The sequence below is a fragment of the Engraulis encrasicolus genome, chromosome 4 (assembly GCF_034702125.1).
Source record: "Engraulis encrasicolus isolate BLACKSEA-1 chromosome 4, IST_EnEncr_1.0, whole genome shotgun sequence".
In the NCBI taxonomy this organism is placed as follows: domain Eukaryota; kingdom Metazoa; phylum Chordata; class Actinopteri; order Clupeiformes; family Engraulidae; genus Engraulis; species Engraulis encrasicolus.
This window is the reverse complement of record NC_085860.1, coordinates 4136367-4147948: the sequence shown is the minus strand read 5'-3', so window position 1 is coordinate 4147948 and position 11582 is coordinate 4136367. Positions and strand designations below refer to the sequence as shown.

General features: G+C 44.4%; 1 protein-coding gene across 1 annotated transcript in view; it reads right to left on the bottom strand.

The window, feature by feature from the left end:
- The window catches only part of LOC134446651 (transcription factor 12-like), a 15198-nt gene extending 9950 nt beyond the window's left edge, over window positions 1-5248 (bottom strand). The window contains exons 1-3 of the mRNA XM_063195959.1: window positions 5019-5248; window positions 813-894; window positions 1-6 (exon numbers count right to left, since the gene is read on the bottom strand). The exon at window positions 1-6 is cut by the window's left edge and continues 134 nt beyond it. Coding sequence (XP_063052029.1) covers window positions 1-6; window positions 813-894; window positions 5019-5090 — 160 coding nt within the window. The 5' untranslated portion in view covers window positions 5091-5248. The remainder of the gene's footprint in view (window positions 7-812; window positions 895-5018) is intronic.
- Window positions 5249-11582: the final 6334 nt, after the last annotated feature.

Here is an 11582-nt window from a genome sequence, read left to right as displayed (position 1 = left end):
TTCCATCTGACAGCAGATTAGAGAACCAATCCTCCAATGAGCCAAATATCTGACTTTTACACACATTTAAGTTTTTCTAATGTATTTAACATTCAATATTTAACTCTTTCTAATGCATGTCCTCTGTCACGTTAATAATGACACTATTCAGTGTATTTTGTAGCACTGCTGTGTGTGAATGATGTCAATAGGCTTGACTCAGGTAGAAAGTTGCCTGTGTCTGTGTCTGTGCATGGTGTGTGTGTGTGTGTGTGTGTGTGTGTGTGTGTGTGTGTGTGTGTGTGTGTGTGTGTGTGTGTGTGTGTGTGTGTGTGTGTGTGTGTGTGTGTGTGTGTGTGTGTGTGTGTGTGTGTGTGTGTGTGTGTGGCAACACCGGCCAGCTGAGAAAACACACACAGAGACCTTGAGCTTGAACCAGGCAACGTACAAATGACACACACACACACACACACAGACACACAGACACACACGCACACGCACACGCACACGCACACGCACACGCACACACACACACACACACACACACACACACACACACACACACACACAGGAAACTGTATTCCATTTGCGCTCCCTAAACGCCACTCTGGCCTTGGGAGGAAGAGAGCCTTTCCAACAACAATGTTTCATCCCACCATACAGGGGCACGCACACACACACACACACACACACACACACACACACACACACACACACACACACACACACACACACACACACACACACACACACACACACACACACACACACACACACACACACACACACACACACACACACGCAAACACACACACACACAACAGACATCTTACCCAGCAGAGCATTGCTGATGTGACTGCCCGACACTTTGGTGGAGGAGTGTATGGGGGAGAATCCATCTGATGGAACGCAACCCTGAAACACACACCGCACACATATTACATTTTACTCACACATTGCCTTTTCCCTTTACAGTCCCATCCTTGCAAACACATTTTGTTACTGCATTGTCTGTGAAAAAAGCTGTATGAATACATTTTACTTACTTACGTAATTGCTTACTTACATATGTTCCTACACAAAGCTGGCAGTGGCATTTAACCATAATGGTTTCACACAACAAGCACCTTAGTTGTCATGTACTGTACATGGACAGTTCTATGTGATGTTGAATGCACCTAGCTCGTATTTTTGTCCTATTATGTCTCGATTCTTACCTACATGTACAGTGTACTGTACATTCTCATCTATTGTTTCTACATGTTTCTATGGTGAGCATTGCATTTTCCATTTCTACCTTCTACCACAGGGAGAGAAGGGTAGAAGAAGAGAGTTGAGCAGACAGCATCAAAAAACTAGAAATGCACTCAGAGAGTGTAGACCTCCGCCAAGGAAGCTGTTATGTAACACCATCATTATTTTCAGGTTTTTCTGCCTTGTTTTTGTGGAGTTAGAAACGTCAAAATTCGCCCTATGCCACAATGTTGAAGAATCTTTTTAAAACCACCAAAATTTAATCACTTGTTCCTTTTTTAATTTCCACAAAATTTCATCGAAATTAATGAATAACATTATGAGTTATTCTACCAACAAACAGACAGACAGACAAAAAACAATGTAACTGAAATCAACCTCCTTGATGGAGGTGAAAATACTGGGAGACTTCAACTGCAAGCAACACGACATTTGCCAGCGATTCGAAAGAGGTTGCATTGGAAACAATGTTATTGCTAACAGAATGCTACTGCTATGTTATTGCTAACAGAATGTTAAAAATGAATTGTGTTGTATATTAACAGAGCTGCAGGACTGTGTGGAGGGAGACCATGAAGGAGACAGAACATTGATAAATCCTTTCCATGCTTGTTTGTAGAGGTTGTGCATGGACACAATATGTCATACAAACACAAAAACAGACTATTTAATCTCTCTCTCGCTCTCTCTCTCTCTCTCTCTCTCTCTCTCTCTCTCTCTCTCTCTCTCTCTCTCTCTCTCTCTCTCTCTCTCTCTCTCTCTCTCTCTCACACACACACACACACACACACACACACACACACACACACACACACACACACACACACACACACACACACACACACACACACACACACACACACACACACACACACACACACACACAGGGTTGAAGTGGTCTGTTCTGCACCTGCTCCCATGTCCTCATGTCTTTGATGTGGCCCCCAGGAAATAAGAACAAGCTGCCCCCCCCAACAACACAGCAACAACACAACAATGCAAACCATACCCCCTACACCCTTTTGCAACCGTGGATGCCCAATTGGTACCTAGTCCAAGTCCCACACACCACCAGTGCAAACAGGAACCAATGTATTGCATACACACACACGCACGCATGCACGCACACACACAAACACATAAACACACATGTGCGCGCAAACACACAGACACAGACACAGACAGACAGACACAGACACAGACACAGACACACACACACACACACACACACACACACACACACACACACACACACACACACACACACACACACACACACACACACACACACACACACACCCCTCTTGGCCCTCCTCCCTTGAAGGAGCAGATGGCACGGTGTAAAGCCAATTGCCCTGCTTCAGCCGACTAACCAGGCAGCACGCTAATGACACACACAGACACACACAGACACACACACACACACACACACACACACACACACACACACACACACACACACACACACACACACACACACACACACACACACACACACACACACACACACACACACACACACACACACCGAGTGGAAAGCCTTGAAAGTCAGGCTTTGAGAGTCAGGATGTCCATGCGTGTGATTTAGCCATCTATATACTGTACATAATGCCTCTTCATGACACTTAGACCTGAGATGTGCGTTTGTTTCAAGTCCCCAGTTTCAAGAGGTTTATTGTCATTGTCGTACAAGGCAAAGGAATTGTATGTGGAGCAACAATGCTTTTACCCATAACAGTTCCATGTCTCTTTTGAAGCTGTGCCTTATTTATAATTTGCGTATGGCCTGAAAAATCTTCAAAACAGGCCCATCTTGTGCTATTTAACTGTCCTCTCTGACTTTGCTTTCTGAAGTTCAGTCCTAAACACGTGCAACCAATTTTCCCCCTTGGTGCGACCAAGTCTGGAAACAGTTAGTCTCTCGCAGATCAAAGTCGTCTCTGGAAAGTGCTGTAATCAGGGCAGAGAATAGGCCCACGTCTGCTGCCGCCTGGGTCAAGCCCCACACTGCACACGCACGCTCCTCATGACTGGAGCACGGCTAATGTGCTAATCTGCACTATACTCTTATGACAGCACACTAACATGCTAACCTACTATGACAGGGGCACTCTAGCATGCTAATCTGCACGCACTTTAATGACTGCACATTGACATGCTAACCTACCACTGTATGACACTCTCTGACAGGGGCACAATAGTATGCTAAACTATTCACAGTCTTTGACAGGAGCATATTACATGTAACATACATGCACTTTAAGGCAGTGTGACTAGCATGGTAACTAACCACATGAACCTACGCAGATATCCCAGCTGACGGCATGCATTGGCACCGCCAGGTGAATGACAGTGGCACGCCAATGTTAATTAGCATAACTAATGTCTGGAGTGTGCTTACGAAAATAGCTTACTTTACATCAGGTATGCTAATATTTTAATTAACTCAGACAGTTAATTTGTGACCCAGCTAGTGAGCTCAGACTTGGTTTCTGTCTGGCCTCTAACCTGACCCAGAGGCCCAGACGAGCCGCCGTAGGTCAACTCACCGCTAATTACCCTGTCTGGGTTGGAACTCGGGAGGGAGATAACACACAGGGGTTCTGATGACATCATCACAAGTGCATGCCCCCTCTGTCTGACAAAAAGGCCATTTTAACAATGCAAATGACCATTTTTCTTGTAAGCAATGGGGAACTTCATTCTGTGTCCATGGAAAATATTGTATATATTTTTCCCTCGGACAGACCATTAAAAAACAGAACCAGAGCATGGGTTCTGATGGTATTACACAAATAGTATACTCGTCAGGAAAACCCTGTGAGGGACCAACAGATAATTAGATTAACTTTCAAAGACACAATTATTTTACAACAATATTGGCCAAGATATACCATCAAGAGATATTTTATCACATTGCATAGCCTACCATATTTTCATTTGCATTTTACCACATTTGCATAGCCTACAAACTACAAACTTTGTTTGTTTTGCATCGTATATGAACTTGTGCAACTCCTTCACAGTAACACTGGATGTTATGCAGCCTAAAAAAAAGTCTATGTTCGTTTTAACTGGAAATCCTCAGCGTTCACTGCTCCTAAAATATATCTCAAGAGTTTTAGGACATGCTGGGGTCCATTTGGATTGTAATTCTGTTGGGGTACCATTTGGACCTTTAGTTTATTGCTAGAGCATGTCATGAAGTGCAAGCGAGGTTACATTCTGCACACACTTTCCTTGACTCCACACCTTGACAAGAACTGACGAGGCTCCTTGGATGAGGAACGAAAATGTCTTTCAAGCTGAAAGTAGAAGTCCAGTTGCCTAAAAACTAAACTCTGTGGATGACCTGGGTGAATGTGAATGCGAATCACAGACACAACATAAAACTGGCATATAGTCTCCCTGAACAACTGCAAACAAACTACACAGTGTCTCTTAACCACCAAACCATGTGAAACCATGTCCCCTTTTCCATGTACGCAACGTCCCTAAACTCAACTCAGAAGTGAACCGTGTCCCCATACCCTTGACAACTCTAAGTGACACACTCAGCCACCACTCTTCCCAATCTAGTGGAACACAACTCCCTCAAACAAGACATACAAACCGGCCCTTAACCTCCACGACCCAAACATAGAGACATACACACGCACACACACACACGCACACACATACATACAGCACAACCACACAATCAGTTGGTTAGGTTCAGTTGGAAGAAAGAAAGCACAACCACAAGAATCCATGGAGGTGAATAGAGGGAGTGAGGGTATACTCACAGTCTTGCCACTGCTGTAGTAATGCATGAGCGGGGTCCCGGAGGAGCCAGTGTTGGGGTACGCACAGTACATGACTGTGTCCACAGGCAGCTTCAGAGCTGCCGTGTAGACTTTAAGGGTCTAATCCAGAATCACCTCTCTGTCAGAGTGTACACACAGGCAAATGCACATATACAAACACCCACACACAAGCCTAGAGTACTCAAGCAGCCTGCTCTGTCTGCCTTCTCTCTTCTCTCTCACTCTTTGCACACTCAGTCAACTCCACACACTCTAAGCCAATCAGCACTCACAAAGTCGGGACTGAACCAATCGGGTTCAGGGTAGGGGTGTGAGGCGGTGGGCTGAGCCATCACTCAGGAGGGGAGGGAGGAAGGGGGGCATGCAGACTCAGACATCAGACATTGGCATTTAACTCAGACTGTTAATCATGGATGCGCACTGCCAACCTATACCCAAGCAAAACAAGCAAGCAGATCAGGCAACTGGACAGGCTAACAACCAGACTCGTGTCATTCAGTTGGTTTAAACCACCACTAAGTACTAGGTGAGCTTTGCTCTGTCAAGGGCTTGCATGTTGCTCCTTCCCTGGCAGGACCTTATTGACAAACATACCCTATAATCCCCTTATGCACTCACACAGATACACACACACGCACACATTCATGGTGAGCTTTGAGTCATGGCCGCGGCCGGCCACACGCCAGGCCTACTGACCCAGTTTGTCAGTGCAGATTCGCTGCACGTGTGCCGTGTGTTGCAGGTTACCGGTTATTTTTACCTGTGGTGGTGGCCTGTCTGGAGGGGAGGGAAGAGTTGCTTCCTGTGGCACTCCTCCACAGGAGACATAATCCTGCTTACTGTCTGCGGCCCTTTGGGAGCCTGAGTGGCGGGGAGTGGAGGGGAGGGGAGGGGGCGTTAGGAATCACTTGGTGAGGTGGGCTTATAGGTGGCCGTGGTGGATGAAGGGGGTGGGGGGAAGGTTTCAGGATTCACTATGGTGGCGTGTTGCTCGTGGTTGCTCGTAGGGGATGAGGGAGGGATGGGTGATGCTGGTCGCAGGCAGGGGTGGGGGTCTTAGAGCCATTGAAAGGAAAGCTCAAAAAAGCCTATGGAATGCTTAGGTTTCGGGGGGATTCTATATGTATGATACTAGTGGTGGTTAACAACATTAGGGTTAAACGATGTGCCTTAAAGACTTGCTTGCCAATCTATTTGTCTGTCCGTCTATTTTTGTATTGGCAGTTGGTCTGTCTGAGCCACTGGTAGTGACGTAGTGACACAGTGACACAGTGACACGATGCAAGAGGACGTCTGGAGGAGATCCAGACACTGACAGGAAAGGCTACTGTTTGGTTAGTAAGTTAGTGAAGTGAAAGCCCAACTGGCAAACTCCAACTCTCATTGTCATTGTGACACAGCACTCCACAGCACAGAAGTGCACACTGCACACAACAAACTTGTATTTATGCCTCACCCGTGCAAGGGGGCAGCCCCCAATGGTGCCCGGAAGGGAGCAATGCGGCGGGACGGTACCATGCTCAGGGTCCTTCAGTCATGCAGGAGGATGGGGGAGAACACTAGGTAATTACTCCCCCCACCACCCTGGCAAGTTGGGAGTCAAACCAGCAACATTTGGGCTACAAGTCTGACACCCTAACCGTTTACCCATGACTGCCCATAAGGGTATATATGCCCGTAAGAGTAAATATGTGTGATTGCATGTGTACTGTGTATCAGAAACGAAGGAAGACGTGTCGTACAGTAAGGAGATTAGCGCACGTGAGGACTAGACTTGTTGACCTCTGACCTACAATGTCCTGATTGCCTTGTCTGGCCGACTAGGTCACCACGGCAACAACATCAGTAAAACCCTACTACTGACACAACATGCAGCGACAACTGTGACACAACCCTGGCAGAGCACAATGACAATGGACAGAATGATCACATCTACTGAAGATTGAGATTGATTATTTTTTCTCTATTTCTCTATTTCCTTGCAATTTGCAATGAAAAATGCACTCTGGAGAGACATTCTGATGTAAATGTTATGTTATTGTTATGTAAGGTCATGTTATTGTAAAAGAGTAGACAAGATTGACATGGACTGTGTGACAGACATTATCATTGCAATAGAGAAAGGAAATATTCAGATCCTCTATGAGTGTGAAGATGCCGTATTTGAGCCCTCAGTACTTGTCTTGCAATAAATCGTCAAATTTCAATATTTCCAAGACAAAACATTTTGATTGTCATAGCAAAAGCAATTGATTATGTGTTTCCAGTTTCCATGATATGATGAACTGCCTTTTTGATGGCCACAATATGATTGAGAAAAACCACAATTCCCACAACATTGTTTCCACACTCCAGCATTCTCCACACCTGTTCAGGAAATGATTCCGTGGATTCTAAATAACGGTAATTATCTCTGACCAATAAAGATCACGTCTGCAGATGGTCCTCCTGATCAAGGAGGTCCACACCTCTTTGGTTGCCAAAGTTTTTTTGTTTTGTTTTGGACAGAAAGCTCAACTTAACCCTGGCCATAATAGCAATAATGCTCTTTCAATTTCACACATATCTGCAAAGTAAGCACATCAAAGTGAATTAGATAGATCATGTATTTATTGATATTGTTGTTATGGTAATTAAGGTGACTAATTATCATTATACTAGAATGAAGTTATAAATATATTTTGTCAAATAATGTGTTTATTATCTCAAAGCAAATGACTTTTATCACGTATGCGGTACCATTACCATTTTACAGAATTGACGAATAATAGATCTAGTGATAGTAAAGCAGATAGATTGTTTAGTTAATAGCTAAGCAAGCAATGAGATTTAAAGAACAATGGGATTTAAATGCCTATGGCACTGACTGTTACGCCAGAGGTCTGGGTTCAACTCTGGGTAAATCCCCAGCCACATTGAGTAGCCAGTGATCAAAAATGTTGATATCAAGTCCTGTCTCTGTATCCAGTCTTATCTATGAATCCCAACACCACATTCCCAGTTTTTCTGTCCCGGGCACCTTATACCACATCGTCAAGGTGAATTAACCCCTTAAGACACGGCATTATAAATTAGCTGTTACCAGAATGGCAATGACCAAGTCGTAGGCCTAATGTATTACTAAATGCCCCATGCACTGTCATAGTAATGTAGTACTATAGTAGTTAACTTTCAATGTCTATTACAGTGTGCCACAGGAGGTACAGCGCACGTTAAGGGGCTACAGCATTACATAATGTTTAACAGTTTCAACTCCTTGTTTGTCATTGAAGGCTATCCTGTGCCCTATCCTGACTGGAGTTGGTGTTCATGTCATGTGACGTTGTAAGTCAGTCACTTTCCAGCAGTGGGGAGACATTGTCTCATCGTTCCCAATAGAGGGCTAAACAAGAACCTCTATAAGTAACAACACTCCCCCCACCCCCCACCCCACTGGGTAGAAAACAAACCCGTCTCCTTAAACTGCCGGTGGGTGTTCATGGGGGAAGGACAACCCAAAATAACCATGGTACCACCCTAACAGAGGTGACAGCTGAGATGAGAGATGACAGCAGATTGACACATCAAAACGCATAGTGAGATGAGAACAAGCCAAGGGTCAGACATAAACAACCACAGCACAATGATAGGCAACACAACAAGGAAAACAACAACACAGCTAGCACAACACTCCAAGACACAGCAGAGCATCATCTCATATGGGTTGTCTTGTTCAGCGCAAAGTTCTCCTTTCGCCTCTTGCGGAACATTTCACCAGTGGAACGCAGTAGTAGTCTGAATTTATACTATAACATTACGCAGAGCCTTAGGTACAGTATGATGTGGTCATTCTGAACACAGCACATTTATAACAGGGTCCATGCCTTAATAGCCAAGCCCATTGTGTTTAATGAACCTAAACGTGCACCTTGAAAGGACCAAAATGTCAACTCTTTGAACACTGATGATATGTCCAAGCTACTCATCGGTCAGCAGCAGATTACAGTTTGTAACATCCTTTGAATTGTTCAATGTGAGTTAAGTTATCTGAGTACTTTGGAATACATCATACATTGTCATGCCTTTCACTAACATAGTTTGCACTGAACTGACAGATTTCGGCCACCTCTCTTGGTATTGGAATAGACATTTCCCTTTTCGTCCATGCGCTGTTGGGCAGCCATTTTCACTATGCTGTTGTATTGCTCACGCTACCCTTGACTTGTCAGTACCCAGTGATGCTGCCTTTTTCGGCTCAGACCTTTCCGAGAGCTGAGCTATTCTAACGGGGGTAGCTTTTGTACATTTGAAAAATTCTTAACATAGGCCTACTCCAAATGTTTTCCCAAAAGGTAGGCCTATCGCTGTTTGCTAGTTGTCTACTGATGTTGCATAACCTTTTGGATGTTTTTGGGAATAAATCAAGATGTTTTTTTGAAATGTAATCAAACAGCTGCCCTCATTACAATGCCCAGGATCTCGGAAAAGGCTGAAGAAAAAAAAAAGATCACGTACTGACAAGTCCAGGGTAGTTTGAGCATTACAACTGCATGTTGAAATTGACTGAATTTATCCTTTAACAGAACATAGAAGCTGTCTAGCATTCTATGTTTGGGTATCTGAAAATGTATGGAATGTTCTGTAAGCGAATATCTTAGCTTGTCAAACAGGAAAGAATCACCTTGTAATTAATTTATCTAAGCAACATTTCAGTATTGTCATTTCGTTTCATGCTTGTTGTTTCATGTGTCACTTGCGGCTGGCACAAAAAAAACAACAATGGCCACTGCTCTTATTAGAATGTTACCTTGTAGAATGAATCTAATCCAACGTTGTCTGGCAGAGTCGAACTAAGTCTACGGTGCCCTCTAGAGGCCATAGACATGAGAACTCCCACCTGCCCCACTGTAAGAAAGGAGAGTAGAGTTGCCCTCCCAGTATATTGGGCAGAGGTGTCAAAAGTAAAGATAAAAGTAAATTCATGGTGTAAGTACAACACTAGCACATGATATTACATAGCTGTTACACCATTTACTACATTGTAACCCAATTATTAGATAGACTATGTTGTTACTGAAAAACACTAAAAACCTAGCGAGCCAAGCCATAGCAATTTCACTTTCAACTTGCAGGTCAATCAAAGGGAAACAGAAAGGGAGATCTATACTGATCATGAGATCAATGATTTCCTTTCAGAACATCAACAGTTGTGGCCAACGCCATGAATGGTTTGGTACCTGCCCAGGGCCCTCTTCTCTAGGTAGGCTATGGTGCTGATTCACAAATGCAGTTTTTGTTGCTGTTTTTGTTTGCATTTTGATGAATGTAGACACAAGAACAAGACCCTGCAGCTCACTAAAATGGCTTGAAACTGACTTGCTTTGGGAGGTTTTTTTCTTCTCTGCAGAGTGAGGGGGGGTTCCCTGGATGGTTGCTGGTCACTAACCACTGACGCAAATGGAAAAGCCATCACACAGACGCCTAGCCCACAGCCTGACCACCCCCTGAACCGATTCACCACCCTTCTCCCATCCAGTCACAGATACACTTTTGTCCCCTCAGCTATTACTGCACTGAACAAACCCTTGAACCTTGAACCCTTGATACCCCCGCAACCCCCCAAACACACACACACACACATGATGAGGCCTGAAGTAAGTTATGGTGGATCTACAGGTATGTGTTCTTTTTTGTCCAGTAGGGCAAAGGGGCAGGTGCTTTAGCACCACATCGTTCCTATCTGTGCATGCCTATGGCAATGACCCATGTGTGTCTGTCTGTTTTTCTCTCTGTGTGTTCACAGAGGTGTCAAAAGTAAATTCATGGTGACTATGATATGATATGACTATAATATTACATATCTGTTACACCAGCCCATTGCACCCAATGAGGCATGGAGTAATGAGTGGTGGATCTATGTGTTTTTTTATGTGGACTAATGAATGTGGTGGCATCAGGGAAGCTGACAAGGAGGGACAAAGGGGTCAGCTGTCTTGGGCCCAGGCAGATGGGGGCCCCCAAAATTGGATCCTCATTACATTGTTTGTATTGGATCTGGGGGGCCTTTCAAATGACTTTGTCCCAACTCCCAGGCCCAGCAAAAGCTGTCAGCGACCCTCGGTGGCATAGCTGGGTTAATGAGGGGATGGTAAAAGTATGAGCTGTATGTGGAGAAGAGGAGTATGTAGCATATATAGGTAGGCCTATGTGGATGTTCAAGGGTGTTTATGTGTAGGCCTAAATGTACAATTATAGTAGGCCTACTTGTAGGCTCTATGACATGTGAATCACAAAGATCTGACTAGTGCTGAATTTGATGGAACTGACCTGATGTGAAAACAAATATCCCTATGGGACAATAAAGAATCGAATCTATCTTCTATTGCGTTTTCTGGTCTGTGCTGGTGTAATGGTTTTCTGTGATCACTCACTCCCTGCTACCAGAGTTGATCCGTATGTGCTACATGCTACTGGACCAAATAATCTGCCCAAGATGAACATGCAGCTTACTGGCCCACGATTTAAATAGTGTAAATAGTGTACATGAATGTAGTTAGGCCTACC